This window comes from Podarcis cretensis (genome assembly GCF_951804945.1).
Source record: "Podarcis cretensis genome assembly, chromosome: 5".
Taxonomy (NCBI): Eukaryota; Metazoa; Chordata; class Lepidosauria; order Squamata; family Lacertidae; genus Podarcis; species Podarcis cretensis.
In genome coordinates, this window is record NC_137174.1 from 28083850 (window position 1) to 28103638 (window position 19789).

The 19789-nt window shown below is 39.0% G+C and overlaps 1 protein-coding gene across 4 annotated transcripts in view; it reads right to left on the reverse strand.

The window, feature by feature from the left end:
- Positions 1–19789, reverse strand: part of JMJD1C (jumonji domain containing 1C) — a 121596-nt gene that overhangs the window by 46754 nt on the left and 55053 nt on the right. For 3 of the 4 annotated variants that reach the window (XM_079975570.1, XM_079975568.1, XM_079975567.1), the window contains exon 3: positions 8242–8355. Coding sequence is in view for 2 of the 4 variants with exons in the window: in XM_079975568.1 (XP_079831694.1) it covers positions 8242–8355 (114 nt within the window). In the remaining 2 variants the exon portion in view is untranslated. Of the gene's footprint in view, positions 1–8241; positions 8356–16935; positions 17007–19789 lie in introns of those variants that run through there. The other variant, XM_079975569.1, reaches the window with a different exon arrangement.

Here is a 19789-nt window from a genome sequence, read left to right on the forward strand (position 1 = left end):
CTCTCCTTCATTGGAAGTTTTTAAGCAGAAGTCAGATGACCATCTGTCTTGGATACACTTTAGCTGAGATTCCTGCACTGCAGGGGGTTGGATTGGATGACCCTTGGGGTCCCTTCCAACTCTACAATTCTATGATCCTGTGTCTCTAAAGTTACATACGTATCAAGCAATTTAGAGTGATATATCTGTTCTGGCGATGTATGAAGAAATGAAGAAACAAGAGAAAAGGGAGGAAAACTAAACTCCAGAAGACAAGGTGATGGTTAGGTGATGGCTATTGTGGGGAAAGAAATTAATCCTCTGCTCCTCAGTCTGCATAGTTTTCCCTCCCTCTTTTCATGTATATCAGTGGTAGGGAAGCTCTGGCCAACAAGCCTATTTGCTTATTTATACAAGATTTCTTGCTGCCTCTTCACTGTAAGGTCCCAGGAAGAGTTACAGCGATATTATCATACAATTAAAAGCAAGTGAAACAGTTTATGTACAGTTAGAAAAACAATTCCTAGCAAAATCAGCACAGTTAAACAGAAGAGATGGGTTCCATAACAATAAAATCCTTAACTGTCAAAGTCTGTAGTGACTGCAGCCATTCAAATGTTGCATAACAAACGGTAGGTATGCCAATGAATGTACATAATGCTATGTTCCCCTTAGTTAGCCCAAAGGTAAAGAACAGAATTCCATTAAAAAGCATACAGTAAATATGACTTAAGATTTTTTCATTTAAAATCCTGTCATGAACACTACCTTAAACTCCAAATGTAAAACAAAAACTCAGGATATAGTATTTGTATAAAACTTTAAATTTCTAGACCTGACAGTACAAAGAGCAGCCTGAAAACATGTGGACAGTGCTAGGGGAGAGGTGAATATGATATGTAGGAATTTGAGTGTCCTGCATAGCTCTCTTTGCCTCATGACCTCCAGAAACAGAATATATGCAGGTCACAGGGGCAATGAATCTGGGTGGTGACATTGCTACCAGCATGCACACACAGGTTTCTCTAGTTTGTGTAGTGCAAACTTACTTAAAACAGTAGTTTCACCAGCAGAACACTCCCCTCTCTGACCAAAAGGAAGAATTTTTGAAATTGCTTTCAATAGGCTTTCTTTCTTTTCTGTATTACCTCAGTAAATGTTAAGGAAAGCAGATCAGCTTCACAGAATACATCAGCAAAGATTGTAGCAGATGTGGAGGGGGGGGGGACATGAATCCAAAAAACAACCCTCACACAAAATCCAATTTAAGCCCAATTTTTCTTTTTCTCACATTCCTGCTGGAAGAGATTCCTAAGGAATACACTACACAAAATAAAAATAGTTCAGTAAGTTCACAGTTAGGGGCAGGTCAATGTGAATATCAAAATGCAAGGAAGCAATAGTATGGCTGCAGCAGAAAATGGGAAGCAGGCCAACAGCTCTCCTGAGAGTCTAGTGGCCTTTGTCTCTTCTCCCTCAGCTGCTATCTAGAAGCGGCCATCCTACTAATGCTTCTGTGGGTTGTTGTTTTGTTTTAATTCCTGACTGCCTCGCTTAATATTATTAATACTCTTCCTATCAAGCACATTATTGGGGCAGCTTATAATGAAATATTGAACGCATGGCAAAATACAAAACAGAAAGCCAAAAACAGCAAGTTCATAGAAGCAGCATACATATCAAAATAACTGAAGAAAAACAGAGGTGTTAAAAGGACAGTGAAAATCAAATCTCTTTACAGTGGTGCCCCGCAAGACCAATGCCTCGCAAGACGGAAAACTCGCTAGACGAAAGAGTTTTCCGTTTTGGAGGTGCTTCGCAAAACGAATTTCCTATGGGCTTGCTTCGCAAGACGAAAATGTCTTGCAAGTTCCTGCAGGTTTTTTTCCCCTCCCCCCCTTTTTCTAAGCCGCTAAGCCGCTTGTCCGCTAAAAGCAGCTAAACCGCTAATAGGCTAAGCCGTCAATGGGCTTGCTTTGCAAGACGAAAAAACCGCTAGACGAAGAGACTCGCGGAACGGAGGCACCACTGTACTCTTGCGAGGCACCACTGTACACTGTTCCCATTGCTTTACTGCTTTCCTACTCCCTTTCCCTCTCAAGGTTGTGTTCTCATTCGTACCACAATCTTTCCTTCCTTTTGTTACTCAGAAGAAAGTCCTCGAGTTCAATGGTACTGACTCTCATGTGCACATGACCATCACTCATTGGCATAAAGGAAACCTATTTATCCCATCTCATCTCATCCAAACCCAGCCACTGCCTACAAAGCCTGCAATGTGTATGGCAAGAAATAGCTCATACACCACCACACAGCTGATTTACTTCCTCAAACTAAACTCTAAAGGTTTTCTTGTTAGGAGCTTCCTTGATAACTATCCATAATATAGATATAACCAAACACAGGCTAAAATGACTGCCAAGCAAAATGCTTACATACTGTTGCATAAAATGCAACAAATGCTCTCATATATCCACTTCTGACTTTCCAGAAACATTTGCTTACATTTTTCAACAAATCAAGTTGTAAGAAAGTTATTTTCTTCTAGAAAGACAAACATCCAGGTGGTGATAAATTACACATGCCTCATGTGAAGTTTCAAGCCCAATTTAAATATGCAACACAGCCATATGGAGGTTGCAGCATGTGGCAAAGTGTTTGTGAAGTTTCCTAAGCAATTCCAGACATTTTCTCCCCACAAAGTCTTTTTTTAAAAAATGAGGTTTTAAAGTAGCATAATGAAAAAAATCTAGAATTGTATACGAAGTTGTAACCTGGCTGTCCAGCCACATGCTCCATTAAGCTGTACGTGAATGGGTCCTAAGGCGTTGAAGAAATGTGTTCTCTAAAATTAACAACCTAGATTAAAATACCAACTATATGAAGTTTGTAAAAACTACTATTTAAGTAAAGAAGTGTCCAATACAAAATTTGAAAGAAATATTTTTGAATAGAAATGATACAACACTCACAGAAACTATGTATCATCTTCAAATAACCTGCAACTCGCAGTTCCAAGAACTTTTATAGAACTGATTTGGGCAGCTTATTATCAATTTAATAATAATAATAATTTAATTTATATCCCTTATAATATTATTATTATTATTATTATTATTATTATTAAAAAACCATGGGCATAGGCATGATTTATTGGGGGGGGGCAGGCTTTATGTTTGGGAGGGTAGAATCAAGTTATCTACAATGCAAATCATCAGTTAGTTAGGTATTATTATTAATTTACTTGATTTAGAGAGGCAGCTCCCCACCCCCACCCCTGGCTATGCCCATGCTATATCAAACCACCTGATAATGACAATAATTCAAATTATACAACAACAGCAACAATTCAATTTGCATCCTTCCCCTCTTCCCAAAGGAGCCTAGGGCAAGCAACTCCTACCGTTCCCAACAAACATTGGCATAAGTTTGGGTTTTTGCTTTAAGATTCCTGTGATATTAAGGGATTGGCACTGACCCTGCAGAGCAGATGGCCAGGAGCATGTTTTTGGTCTCATTACAACAGCTATCGCTTACAATGTAACTTGGAATACAGTGACCACCAACCAAGCTGCCAGCATCAACCTGCTTCCCTCTCCTTGTCTCCCATTGTCTTAAAACCTGGACCATAAACCAAACAGTCAAGGCTGCATAGAGAGATTCTAGTTCCTGGATGATATAGGAATCCAATCATACCCAAGTATCAAATTACTTAAGTTTTATTAAAGAAGACTAGAAAAGGGGGGGGGGAGAGAGGAGAGAGAGAGAGAGAGAGAGAAAAGAAAAGGAGTGTTTCCAGTGAAAGAAGATGCAACTGTTTAATGGTCTACCTAAATCTATGTTGAGCAATTTAACATAGCAAAAGCATTTTTGTGGTAACCCAGGGTCACACAGTTTGTGCCCAGGGAGTCTAAGGATAGTAGAATAACAAAGAATGCAGGGGAAACAATCCATGTTTTTAGGAGGGTGAAAAGTGACAACAGATGAAGTAAACCAGCAGAATGGAGGGCTGCCTGGGGCTTGGTGTATACTGTATGTAGGCAAGTAAACACCAAGAAAGTTGATTAAAGCCAGGAATCACCCTGACAAGGGAAAAGATGGTTAATCTTTCCCAGTGAGACAATCACGTGGATTTAAAAGAGGATTGTTTAATATGTGTCATGAGATGCTTCACATGATTTATTTTTATTTATTTAAAAATATTTATAGGTCCCCTTTCTGAGAAAAATTCTCTTATGGCAGCTTACATAGTAACGACTTAAATTACAGCTTCAACAATAATAGAATAAAAATACACTACAATATTTTATTATTTAATTGGACTTGTTAGTTGCTTTTAAAAAAGCGAATATAATCTCAAAGTGACTTACAGTATAATTCAAAATTAAAATCAATGTAAAGCTAAAAATATCTTCAGGAAAAGAAAGGGCTAAGCAGTAAACCCTACACAAATCTGAAGCGGAGTCCCTAAGATGGTTGGTTGGCGCCTTGTACACCTCCTTCTGGCAACTCCTGCAACCAGGTTGTTGCCAGATGTATTGCTCATCAGTGAGGTTGAGAGTGGTTTTTTGTTTAATCTTGGCAATGCAGAACCTCCAAACACACTGCTCAGGCTTGCGCCCCGGAGAGGTCACTTTGGTGCTACTAATGCAGCGGTTTGACTTCACCCCTGAAGGCACACTGCATTGTCTCTCAAGACAAATGGATGCCAACAAGGACATGAAAAAGCAGACTAACATACCTTACCCACTAAAAGAGGCCACACAATGTCTAAATGCTCCATTAAAGGCCAAAAGCCTCGCTGAAAATAAGTGTTTTTGCCTGGCACCTAAAAATAGCTAGTGATGGGAGTCAGGCAAAGCCTGGGGAGCACATGACATACGCAGGGAGTCACCACTGAGAAGGACCCCAAATTATGAACACAGGGTCCAGGTTTGTTCAAATAGAGAGAGGTGGTCCTTGAGGTAGAGGAATACAAAAATGCATAAGGCTTTGTAGGTCAAAACTAGCACTTTCAGTTGAGCCCAGAAACTAATTGGTAGCCAGCACGGTTATGCCAGAATTTTATATGTTCTGGTTTTTCATGTCTCACACTGGTCAGCAATCTGGCAATCAAATTCTGCACCAGCTGTAGTTTCTGAACCATCTTCAAAGGCAGCCCTGCATATAACATGTTGTAGTAATCTAGCTTAGAGGTTACCAGAGCGTAGATAGCAGAGTTTAGGTCAGGCATCTCCAAAGACCGTTTCAGGGGCCTGCTTAATCCGCCGATCTGTTTAATCTGGCCCCTGTGGCAGTTTATTTCCTGGGGTAAAATACTAAAAAAAACCTCCACAACTTCAACCCTAAAAAAGGTTAACAAATTTGGTCCTCACGGCCCTTCACGTCATCAAATCTGGCCCTCCTTGAAAAAGGTTTGGACACCATTGGTTTAGGCTGTCCCTCTCCAGATAGGGTGCAGCTGGGCCACCAACTAAAGCTCATGGAAGGGACTCTGCACCAGTGAGACCACTTGAGCCTCAAATGACAGTTTGTTTATTAAATCTGTATACAGTGGTACCTCTGGTTACGTACTTAATTCGTTCTGGAGGTCCGTTCTTAACCTGAAACTGTTCTTAACCTGAAGCACCACTTTAGCTAATGGGGCCTCCTGCTGCTGCTGTGCCACCGCTGTGCGATTTCTGTTCTCATCCTGAAGCAAAGTTCTTAACCCGAGATACTATTTATGGGTTAGCGGAGTATGTAACCTGAAGCGTATGTAACCCGAGGTACCACTGTACTGTCCCTCATCTGAAAATCACAGACAGGGTGGCTCGCAGAATATAAATACAAAATGAGAATGCAAAATACAGATATAAAAAACCCAGTCTATTATTGTGGCAAGACATCATTTCAGTACTGCCACATCTGCAGATATAAAGGAGAAAAAATACTGTATGTCATCAGCATATTGCTGACAACTTGCTCCGAAATTCTGTATGACTCCCCCGCTCCTGCTTCATGCTGATATTAAACAGAATAGGGGATAAAATTGAACCCTGAAGAATCCCACACTGAAGGTTCCATACAATACTCCCCAAGTGTCATTCTCTGAAAACGACCACCCAAATTGGATCAGAACAGGGCTAACACACCCCCCCCCCCAGCTCATACAGCCATTCCAAAAAGATACCATGGTTGATGGTAAAAGCCACTCGAGAGATCAAGCAGAATTAACAGTGACACACTTTCCTGAAGTTCTCTTGGTATACCAAGAAGCCAAACAAGCACTATAAAAAGTGGGAGAGGGTGATCATGTCAATGTTATGGGCTTTTTGCATATTCCACAAACCTGCCAAGGATTCAACAAGAGCATCAGTTACATTCTACTAAACACCCACACCAACAAGCTAGGAATGCTAACAGTAACACATGCAGTCCAGAATATAAGACAAAATTTCAGCAAAGCCATCAGCTAAAAGCAGAACAATAACTAACAAAAAAGTTGTGCAAGCATATATCACTTGAAAACAAACAGGTATTTAAAGCCATCCTGAAGGACCAGTGTGTGGCAGCTTTCTGGACATCTTTTGGCCACAGATTTCAGAGTAGTGGGGCCAACCACAGAAATGTTCCTGCCCTTCATGTTTACTAATTTCACTGATAGTGGTGGTGGGCAAATGAAGAGGGCCTCCCACATTGATCTTAATATAAAGGCAGGTTAATATTGGTGTAGGTGGTCCTTCAAATAATCCTGACACAAACTATTCAAGGCTTTAAAAATTAGAACCAGCACTTTAAATTAGACTCAAACACACTAATAACCATAGAATCACAGAACTGCAGAGTTGGAAAGTATCCTGAGGGTCATCTAGTCCAACCCTCCCCCAATGGCAATGGCAGATGGCCACCCAACCTCTGCTTAAAAACTTCCAAGAAAGGAGAGTCCACCATCCCTCGTGGGAGTCTCTGTTCCACTGCCAAACAGCTCTTATGGTCAGAAAGCTATTCCTGATGCTTAGTTGGAATTTGCCTGCCTTGCTCCCTTCAAGTCTTGAGTAGCTGAATTTTTAACTAGCTGAAAAGCAATCAAAAGGCAGCCCCAGAAAGAGTGTGTTACAGTAGTCAAGTCTGAAATTACTGTGGCTAGCACAAAGCTCACCAGATAGAGCCACAGTTGGCACACCAGCTGATGCTGGTAAAACACACTCCTGGAGACTGCCATCATCTGAGCCTCCCTTTTGGTTAGCACAGAGTCCAATACAATTTTCAAACTGTCTGCTCTTTCGGGAGAGCGCAACTTATTTAAGAAGAGCTGAAAAGCACTTTCCCATACATGGCTTCTAGTTATGATAGCCAAATATATTGAATTCTTAAAGCAATAGGCTTTCTTGAAGCAGGTTCATGTCACAATTCCTCTTAAAATTAAAATCCTAAGAAACCTGTTGCCAAAAATCTTGCTTTTGCTTTCAAGTAGACACATATTCCAACCAATTAGTGAAAAATATACTACTACTGCAGAAGCAAAAGAATCACAAATCAACCATCCTGCTGTCCTTAAATGGGACAATTCCAAAATAGTTTTGAGACTGCAGCCTCAATCAACTGATACCATGGTGATTAACACAGAGAGAAATAAGTTTATTTTTTATCAACGAATGACCAAGAATAATGTCAAATGTATTTTATAAAGCAGGGGTGGCCAACTCCCAAGAGACTGCGATCTACTCACAGAATTAAAATCTGGCAGTGATCTACCCCCTTTCAGGTCAAAGTTATTGAGCTTTTTTTTAGGGAGGAGGAAAGCCCCGATTTTTGAGAATTCAACCTAAGCTCTAGGGACAAAGGGGAAAAGCCACTCATCAATGGATTACTGGGGAAACAAACAGCCTCACTGAGTAAACTCCGTCTTCCATTCTGCAGATTGTGCAACAATGGAGGGTGGGGCGAGGGGGCAGGGCCAGATTCTATTTTACCAACACTAAGGAAAGGGACCCAGCCATAGACAGTAGATTGCAATTGACCTCTTGGACATCCCTGTTATAAAGCTAAGACTGCGACCAGAGAATAGCTTTAGGATAATGAACTATTCCTAATACTAAACTGCTGTTTTTTCCAGTATATCATTAAAATCTTTCCCAGATGTGCCACCAGGTCCTAAGAGAAGACCATTCAGAGAGCAGAAGTATCACAGATAGCTGCTCAACATCAAATCAGAAGAACAACTATATGCAATTCAATTTAGCCAGATATGTTAGTTTTAGTAACAACTGTTTTCCTTACCTGATAGGGCTGAAAGGCACTATCTTCCGCTACAAAATCCAGCTGTTTGTCCACAAGAAATTCAACTGCAGTGATAGAATTGTACAAACTTTTCCCAACCAATGGTTTGAACGTCTGTGGACAAAATAGAAGCATTTAAACATTATGCTTTCTAAAGATCAAAGCATTCTATTTTTAAATTTTGTTCAATAACTATAAAAATAAACTTATCAGCTACTTGGATATATAATAGTATCTGAATAATTATTTAGATCAATAATTACATGCCCCCCTTTTAAACAGTAATATACTTAATGCATTATTTTTTGGGGAAGATTTTCAATCTCCTTCCAAAAACAGGGCAGACTAGCATCACAGAATGAAATTGCTAATAGAAAACGGTTGAAGACAAGCTTCTGTTCCCCATATCTGTGCATTTTCCAACATATAATCTCTTTTCCTCTCCCCAATATGTGCTTCTGGCAGTCTATCACCATGCCCACTCTGCCACAGTGCACTGTGTCATCAACAAATTGCTAGATTTGATAGTTTCTGTGTTTTCAGCACATACAAGCAGCGAAAAGAAGCCTATAAAAAGAGAACACATGCACAAGAGGCTGTAGAGGTGACAAAAATAGGCTTAACCCACCATAAAATTCCTTCATCTGCCCACAACAGATGGGACAGACTGAATAACAACTTTAGGGCAGTCTGAGCAGGAAGGTGGCAACTTCTAAATTACAAAACAGGAAACAAGACTGACCATTGTGGAATCTTTTGGGCCAAAGTTTGTGAAATGATAAAAGAACCCAATATAAGGAGTTTCCTTAGCTACGATGATGAGAAATGTAGAGCATGGGCACCACATCAGCCCTCTGCAATTCACTCAGAATCTCAATGGTTCCATCCTTATTTTGATTTGGCACACAGTTGGGGGGACGTGTGCACGCGCCAGGTTTCTATAGAAAACATGAACAGTGTCTCTCAAGGGGGTTTCCTGGGAAGGAGCATGGTGATGAAGAGAGTTTGGTTATAGAGGTAAAGCCACCTTTGCTGAGTGGAATATAAAGCTTGGTGGTTTGGACTGGTACCCTGGAGCTGTTTTACAAGCTGTACCATTCCCCCAAGCGACAGGGAGATACTGACGCAGATACAAGATGGTAAGCAAACAGAAAGAACAAAAGAAGGTCTTTCTTGTTTTCTGTTGTGTTTTTCCTGCCTGACGGGGAGAATGAAAAATGCCATTGCTGCCTAGGTTTCCTCCCTTGGTTTCAAATAGTACAGGCTAGATATGGAAGTGAACACGAACAGCCCATCAGCTCCCAACTGTTGTTTTTTTAAAAAAAACTGTGAAAGATACCCAGTAATATTTAGATGTGGTGTTCAACTACACAATAGGGTTGCAACAAAGGAAGTAGAACTTACAAATGGACTAGAACATGGGGATCAGAGATCATGTTCAAGATAATGACAGGCAAATTCCTGGTATGTTTATTACATTCAACTAGAATATACAACTAGCATGTATTAGGTTTATACTATGGCCTTCTATGCTGCCCATTTCAGTTATCATTTCTTTGCTAATGTAACAGCATTTCTGTTCCAGAAAGAAAACACTTCTTGATTTTGAGGAACAGAAGAGAGATAGAAGATCTGTCTTTAGTTAAGAGACAAACTAAGATAGACTCAGGGAACCTTTTTGTTCCATCAGTTTATTTTCTAGGCTTTTCACGCCACTGGGCCACCAGAGTAAGCTTATGTAGAATCACTTGCCCTGACTATGTATATGAACAATAGCTTTCCATGAACTCTGGCATCCTTTAGCCATATACACCACTCATGGAGTACAATACTATGTCACAACTAGGCTTCGTATCACTACATGACAACAAATGGCCCCAAGCACAAATTGGTTTGAGTGATGAGATGATAACGTGAGCATACAGTAAGATAACACCAGGCTCCACATATCCTGAAAAGTACAAGTATTTCTTGCAGGCCAAGGAGTTGGAAAAATACTTTTCAAGCAGCTAGGAGGAGCTCCCAATTAACTTAGCCTTTTGTGCATTTGCTTTTGTTTTATTATGTGTTTTGTGTTTTCATTTTGTATTTTGATGATTTGAATTGCCCTATGATGTCCAGATGAAGAACAGTATAAAAATTTATAAAATTAAATAAAATATATAAAAATATACTAAAAATTGCCAGTAGCACCTTAGAGACCAACTAAGTTTGTTCTTGGTATAAGCTTTCGTGTGCATGAACACTTCTTCAGATTTTTTAATTTTTTATATATTTCGACCATGTCAGACCTACCTGAATCTATAAATAAAAATGTGCACATGCATCACAGAAGATGCAAGTAACATATGCTGGAAGGCTTTATGTACATGCCATCATGTTACATATACATTTTATCAACATGCATGTGTTTTCCCATAGAACAGTAATTTCATAGTTGCTAATCTGAATAGCATTAGCATAATCCTGGCAGATGTCAACTAAGATATATATTTTTTGACATTAAAGGAGGGTCATAGGCATTTGTATCAATTCTTTAGCTGGCTACGTATATCTATTTTAGAATTCCACAAGCAGTTTAAAACACTTGTTTAAACCAACCAACAAACAAAATCAATTTAAGAAGGTAGAGCAGAACTCCTGTTTGCTAACTTAATAGTCAGAAATGAGTCTAGTAGTTAAAAATGTTCCTTGTGTTCAGCTGTTTTCCCCACCTCATACACCACAATAATTCACATCCAGCTTCCAGACACAGAATGGATGCAAAGATAAACAACAGTAACAATTTTGAAATGTTACCATGGAAACCCCCACAAGGACACAAAATCTGCAGGCTGCGGGCCAAATAAACTCCTTACACTGCTCTTGGGAAGGCATTCTGTTCTCAGTAGATGGCCCTATAAAAGGTAGAATGGCTCAGCCTGATTAAAAAAAAGCAGGAAATAACAAACATTTCCAACCAGAAGTCCTTGAGGCAACACTATTACAAGGACACCCCTTCCAAACAGTATTAAATAGCAGTTTGCTTCCAACTTTTTCTTTAATTGCTCAATTGAACTGGTGTCCAGACACGAAAGGCGAAAAAGATAAGAGGAAATTAATCATTGTTTTCTTTAATTCTAGCACATTTGCTGTGTTAAAAACAAAAAGGTTTTGAAGGCCTTTCAATTACGTACTTCAAAACTTCATAATTTCCCTTGGATAAATGGGGAAATTGTCAAATTTTAGGTTTGTGGGCAGTTAAAGCTAATTGTCACTGGAAACAATATCAACAGACAGATCAATAAATAATATTTTGGTTAGTGTGCTGCACTTGATAAAATCTGCATTAATACTATTTTATCGTACTTAAGTACCAAACTCTGTTTCCCAAGGCTGACTTCATTTCAAAGGTATTTGCCTTATATGGCGTAGTTGTTTAATTCATATATATACTACTGCCTGGAATAACTTGGCAATCTTCTTAAAGCTTCTTATTAATGGAAACTTTGTGTGCCAATTAAAAAAAAACCATAAAGACCTGCTAGTAACTAAATTAGTAGGCAAAATTCAAGCCACCTAAAGTACCATCTGCGCATCCACTCTGGTCTCCCTTTCCTATTGATTCCATGTCCTACTGTCTCATAGCCTCCAAGGTTTCTCCATTCCCTTTTCACCAACATCAGTTACTCCTGTCTCTAGAACTTGTGTAAGATATCCCTCACTAAAAACTGATATTTCATGATCCTCACAAAGCTGCACTGTTTTTCAATACAGGTAACTCTTATCTTAAGCGAGTTTGGTCCCAGGGGTGCAAAAACACAGAGATTCAGCCCCCCGGAATCTCCCCCCCCCCGCAAGGTGCAAGGCTGCTTACCTGGTTTTGGAAACGTGATGTGAGGACTCTTGACATGCTGCCTCCTGGTGCCTACCCAAAGCCATGAAGGCCCACAATCACAGCTGTGCATGGGTAGGGTAAATAAATGGAGAGTGGGTTTCTTCCTCTCTCCATTTATTTATTTATTTTCCTTCCCAACCGTGCAAAGCTGCGATCGTATAAATAAAGTGTATTACCTGTATTCTATTCTGACCTCCCCCAGAATCAGTTATTCCGTAACATCAAAATGCTCAGCCAATTAAGGAAGGGGATGCTTATTTATCTATGTGTAAGCATCAATGGTTTTAAAATTCATTATTTTAAAAATGTTTAAAGCCTCATTATTTGCTTCTAGCTTCTAAAACATTCCAGGTGAGCTGCAACAAGTATCTAATAATATTTAACCATTAAATCTGTAGGTAGCATTTTTTAGAAATGGGAGGTGTACAAGGTATAAAACTGACAGGAAACTCAGGCAGTTCATTTTAATAATATGAGAATATTACTCAAGCTAATCAGGTGGTTTGCCTTTCCCATGAGATTTAAGTCATTTACTAATGTGAAAAACACATTATTTAGAAGACGTGACCTCCTTCACCCTCCTTTCCTTGCAAAGGTCAAAGGGTTCTGAGAGTAATGTTAAGCAACTAGTAGTGCTGGCTAAAGTAGAAATTAAATTTATGGAATGTTTAGGTGTAATTATCAAAACAATCATGCCCAAGCTTGCTCCTCATTGCCCTAGTTTTTAGGGTGCATTTTCATACATTCAATGTATACGTGGGGAAACCATGGTTGTTTATGAACTGGCTTAACTATAAAAACAGAAATAAATCAAAACACAAGTATCATTTTATATGTAAAGGTTATGGCATACTGTTAGCATGGATTTTATGTAGTAGCTATACAGTACCTCCTTTTCCAATTCAGGATCGGAATAGGCCACATGTTTTAAGTGGCACCCCATATGCTCATTTTTCACCTATGATGCATGCTGCATTAAAAGAAACAGACCTCTGTGAACCCAAGTAAATAATGACCTATACAGGTCTACCATAAATTTATATTTTTGCTTCTTCTGTCTCTGGACTCTTTAAATCAATAAAATGATATTAATAAAAACACACATCTACCATTCTACAAGTTACTTTCATTGCCTTAGGAAGCTGTTGTCAAAGATACTGTGAACCAGATTGGGCTACAGACTATTTTTAGCCCTACTGCAAAATGCCATGTTAAAAACAAGGGACAATTTAGAACCAGCTATCTTTGTACCTTTACCTTTACCTTTTTATCTTTGCAAAAGTAATAATAAAGGGGAAGCAAGAGAAAGGAAATTTCTGCTAGTAGGATGAAGATATCTATATTACTATTACAACCTCCTTTTTATACTAACACTCAGAACAACAGTCTTGTTTGGGTCTCCACGCAGAACTAAATTCCATTCATATGAGAGAAAACAGACCAGCCGATCCTTCTCTGAAAGACTTTAAAAAAGCAAGATTTCCTAACACAGAATTCAGCTGCTCAGTCTCTCCACTCCCAACTCCTCACACACACACACAAAAACCCATTTCGATTTCCTGTCTGCAGCAGGAAATATATTTACTTAATTGCAGGAGGCGTTGTATCATTCTGCATCGTCTACCAGTCCTTTCAGAAATAATCTTAGAACTGTTCTTAATAATTGTGTGATGTTTTGTAATTCAAGTAGATATTTACTACAGATTTTTTTAATACATTTCTTATTCAAACTTGCTAGAATTCAAATTAAGAATAATTTAGGCACTTGAGAAAGCTAGCAAACAAGGTTTAGATACTAGATTTGTATCCTATCAAATGTTGAAACCAATGGAAACAAAATAATTACAAGTTTTTAAAAGATGAGGAAGCAGGGAATGAGGTTTGACACATTTTTGCTATATTCTTCTTTAAATATCCAAAGGCATACACTGTTGACAGAACTTTTAAGTAGCTTTTATTAATATAAGGCAAGATTTAGAAATCATTCATAATATATGGAGAGCTACAACGCTAACCTTATTTTGCTTCAAAGTACCTTTCATTAATATTTAAAATTTTCACAAGACATGCCAGCCAGTAAGTAAGCGATTTCTAGTGCTCGTCGCAATATAAAATTCAATACAAATATATGTACAGGGAACAAAATCTAACCTTAGAATTACACAAATTAGAGTCTCTCCCCACCTCCCCCACCCCAAGAACCTAGGCTTGGCTGAGCAGATTACAGCTCTCTTTGTCATCAGCAATGTGTGTGTTAACGACTAAGAAATCCTGCAACTGAAGCACTTACTGCGTTCCCAGATCTGGGTCATGATAATTTCTGCCAAGGTCGCTTACATAACAAAGCAGTCTTCAAAGATACAAAGGAACCGTCAGCTAGCAGTCCATAGGAGAGAAAATGTCTGGAACAATACTTTTTTGCCTGCACATACACTGCCTTACAGCCGAGCAGACACGGAAAGGAGAAGCTATCCCTCTGCTTACGACATGTTGAAAGAAGGGAAGAGGCGGTGCTCTGTGAACTGTAACTAATCCCCCGTCACAGGTGGTGATGGAGTCACTTCCAGCACGAGTCACATTACTGATTACTCATTTGGCTGGGCTGGCCAGGGAGCATGGGTCATAATTTTAACTACAGACAAAGCCAGACTAAAGGAGAGACTGGCAGCTCAAGTTTAATATCCCTGTACAGAAAATGCAGGTATCGGGTTTCCACTTTCCTGAATTACTTACAGACTATTCAACGTACGTTTACTCAGATTTAGTGAAACTTGTTCATGTAGGATCGCAGGCCCAGCAAGAAATGGTGCATATATAGGGATTCCTCCATGCACAGGGGAAGTTCTATAGCCCAAATAATCTAGCAACATAGTTTTGAACTATTACTAGAGTGCAAGTCTCTAAATTGTGTTGTTATCTGCTCAACTCTTCGTGTCTCATTATAAAGAGTAGTGTAATTTGGGGACAACCAAACTCCATTTTAAGCTGCATTACAGCAGCAGTTTGACTTCACTCCCAGAGGTGCACACCATTGTCTCTCGAGACAGACGGATGCCAACAACAGCCAACTGGTGCTTTGAGCTCCTTGGAGGAAAAGCAGGATGCAATTTTGACAAACATTGGGACTGGAGTCCTATGCAGCTGTTCTACCTACAACTTGGCATTGTTTTGTTTATATTAATGTAGCTTTGGAGGAACTAGCAGATACCAGGGAGCCAAGGATGACAAAGTCAATTATTCCACTGCATGTTTGTGTGTTGGGGCCACGTCTTAAATTATAAAACCAATTTAAAATTCAACACATTCTGAAATACATTAAAACAAAGGGAAAATATTGCTGCACTGGGGGAGGGATTTTTTTAAAACTGAATTCTTAAATGAAAGTACAATGCTCTAAGTCTTTAAAATAAAAAGGTATAGTGTAAGCTGGCCAAACTGATTGTCAAGGCAAGTAAAATGCTGTGATGCCTCATGGCTCCAAAATACATGTGATCTAAGGGGCATATGGATGTTGCTAAATTTTGGGATTCATGTGATGGTGAGCATTTTATCTACCAAACCTTCAAAAAATCCGTTTACGGATATTGGAATATTAAAAGTCTCCCTTTTGTAACTATGGGTGTAGACATACATTTTGAGCAGTATGCAGCTGCACATGACTATTATTAGACCACAGCACATTACACTTCTATTGGTATACATACATTTAAAATACCATATGAAATAAACAGGGCTCATTGGCTATCCTGGCACATGGAATTATGGAATAAGACATGGTAAGAAACAGAACACATCTGGGAAAATACAGACTACTCAAAAGAAAGAAAGAAAGAAAGAAAGAAAGAAAGAAAGAAAGAAAAAACTGAAAGAAGCATTGCTCTGTACATAGCAAATGTATATGCAAGTAATTCCAAGTCAGAAGATATTAGTGGGGCACTTCTGTTGAGCTTACCAAACTAAATACAAGTGGATATAATGGTATATGTCTACCATTAGCCTTCACAATGGGAGCAGAAAAATACTGACAAAGCATTATTTTAGCCTTTCCCAAGCTAATGCCCTTCAGATGTTGTTGGGTTCCAACTTCCACCATCCCTGATCACTGTCCACGCTGGATAGATACTAGTCAAAAATATATGAAAAGCCCCAGTGGTTAGGGAAGGCTGCTTTATTTATCAACCCGGGGAAACATGCAAAGAGAAAGATCTGATGATTTTTCTGTTATCTGTCCAGGAAACAATAAGGCTAAAGAAAAGTTAGCAGTCACGCTCACATACATTTTGGAGATCAATTTGTTAAATCAAGAGGTAGTAACTAACTGGAAAGATAAGTAAGTTATTTTAAGACTTGTTTCTCAAAGATATAATGAAAAATTGATGGTACAAAAATGGCATGTCACCAAGGTGAAAGCAGTCATATCATGTTAAAGTCAAGATAGTCTAGAATGAAGAACAATGGACTAAATGTTTTTAAGCCACAGAAACTAGTAAACAAAGTCCAAAGAGAACCTCAAACAAAGGGTCCAGGGAGAATTGCCTTTTTCTAAGGGACTACTTGGCACACTGGAGTATTAGTAATATGAAAATCAAGCAGCTTTAAAAAGAAACCAAAATAGTTTACATCAAGCAAAAATGTTCAAACCTAGCACATACAAAATGTAGCTAGGGAGTGATGCACTAAACCCCAGATAATCCTGTGTCAAAATGAGACTATTTTACTCTTAGTTCAGAATGGGAAATCTCCAGCTCATGGACTGAATTTTACCCACAAGGCCATTTCCCCCCAAAGCACACCAACCTACTCCCTACCAAACTTACTCATGTAGCTGATCGGTGTAGGAAGCAGCTTTCCAGCCCTATGTTCTTTGCTTCCCAATTGGCAAGCATAGGGCTGGTAAAAGCCCCTTGTGCTGTAGTTATCAAGTGCCTGAAAATCAGTTGGTTGTTGAGCCCTTGAGAGCACTGGGCAAAGGACTTTAACAGGTGGGTGGGACAACCTATCCATCAAGCATCTGACATCATAATGTCAGATTATTGACAAGATGGGTGGTCCTGCCCACCTATCAAAGTTGCCCTGTGTGGGTAGGAGCAGGTAAGGATCTGGCCTCCCTGGCCAAAATGGTTGCCCACCCCAGTTGCAGTGGAACACAGGAACATAGGAATATAGAAGTTGCTCTATACGGAGTCAGACTAATCGTTCATCTAGCTCAGTCTGCAGTGACTGGCATAAACTCTCCAGGATTTCAGGAAAGGATCTCTCTCAGCCCCACCTGGAGATGCTGGGGTTTGAACCTGCAACCTTCTGCACACAAAGTAGATGCTCTCCTACTAAGCTACTGCCCTGTCCCCAACCTCAGAGATGAATTGCTGCATTGAAGTATAGCTATGTTAAATGAAGTCACATTAGCAATCCCTACATGGAACCTGTACAAAACTAATCCCTCCAAGAACCTTCTGCGGCTGAATGTTCTTCTCAGAATAAAGGAGCTAGCAAAATCTGTACTGAAACATTATTTCTTGCTCAAAACCAATAGAAAAAAGGAAGAAGTACGGCAGTCAAGGCAGTAATGGGCTGAAAACAGTATCTAGGATTCTTGCTTAAAATACACTTTCAACAGTCTTAGCCTGTAAGAAGTGATGACATTTCAGATGTCCTTATTGCATTTTTGGACCCACCATTCTGCACTAAAGTATAATAATGTGTGAATTTTGTAATCAAGGGAATGACAGGGCTGGTGTCCCCCCCCCCCCATTCTGATAACATCAGTAAGCAAATTAATAGATCACCTTTGAAATATATCTTTCTATTGAATGTGCAAGTACGTCAGCAGGCTACTCCCAATGTTACGAAATATACATGTTCACAAGTATACACCTGTCTGCACCATACACAAGGAATTGTTACACACAATTCATCCACACACTTCAGAGGTGGGAAGACTGAATTTTGTTACTGTAAACTGAAAGGCAATATAAGCCAAAAGAAACCTGCTTAGAGACAAGGAGTATGTTTGCTCACATCACACAGTCACTCATCATTCTTATTCCATTCATCCTTTGTTTTAAGGTTCCATTAACTGTATTTTGGTAGAAACATTATTTCATGTGCCTTTAAAACACATAAAACATGCGCTGATGTGACACAGTGGTTAAAAAGCATATGTCCTAAGCTCACATTTGGCTACCTTACAATGCTGGGGCAAATACAAAACATTCCAACCACTTGTTCTATTGATATTTTCTCCAGCAATAATGGAACAAATCTCCAAATTAACTTACATTATTTCACCATAAGGACCAAGGGTGTGCCACAATTTAAAATACAACTTGAAAACTGTTTAAAACAAATTACTATCACAAGAAATTATTTTTCTTGATTTCTTTCCCTCCACTTCTAACCTGGGATGTTATTTTAAACAACCATAAATAAGCAGTGGCAACAGCAACAACAACAAGAACTTGACGCTTCAATTCATTGGTGCACAAAATATCTGTGCAAAATGTTTCACTTCTCTATAATGACAAGACAAACATGTATTAAAATGCAATCAAAACTGACAGGCATAGTTTGTATATCCATGTATTAATAGCATTCAACAAGCAATACATTAGTATCTGTTACATTAGTAGTCCTACTAAAAATATAGGTCTTGTTTAAAGCTCAAGGGACTTGTTTTCATGATCAAAGCTAGAGTCATTTTTTCCTCTGAATCAACCATCTAAATTTTACACATCAGGGAATTCTTAGACATCTTACTCCCTTTCCTACAACCTCAAAACCATTTCAGCAGTTTGCTGCTGTTAACCCTAAATTCCATTGACTATTCATATCACAGTCTGCATGCCCAAAGTAGGAAAGAAAGTGAAGAACCCTCTGACTATCCACAGGATTTTTAACCTTACTACAGACACTAGCTACTTGGTGTGTAAACTACAGTGATTTAAAGGTGTCACAACAAATTGTGTTAGAATGACCTAAACAAGCAGATGTAACACTGCCTGTTTCTTAACTATCAACTAAGGGATGGGGACAAACAGCTGTTTCATGCTAACTTCTAATGTGCAAAATTTCCTTACTGCCCTAACAGTGGTTAAAAGGTTGCAAACTGCTGCTAACAGGGGTTCTTGAAAAAATGGGTGTGCTAATTTTTGCTTAACTAAGATTAAAGAAACAAAACCTGGAAAGCATGGTGCCCTCTACGTTCAGCCTCCTTAATACAGAATATTCTACCACAACAGGATCTCGTCATCTCATTCTATGCTTATGTAAACCAGACCTAAGAAAATACTGTATCTGCATGAATATAAATGCAAGACTAGTTCAAACTCGTAAATGTGTGCTACTTGAACAGAGTTTAATTGTGGCTGCTGCATTCTAATACTACCTCACCAGCAACTGTTTTGCCGTAAAAAAAAATGAAGTAAAAAAATGCAGGCAAAACTAAGCAACTATGTAAATGTAGAGTGAGAGTGACTGCGTAACGTACACCACAATTTATTTCAGAAACCAGCATTACAAAGTATTGAGGTATACAAACTTTCACACGTGACAAACTTTATTTAAAGTTATAGAATTTATAATATTTCATTAAGCCACCATTTGCTTCATCTCACAGTCAGGCATTAACTGTCAAGCAATCCATACCATAACCTTAAAAAAAAAAAAAACAAA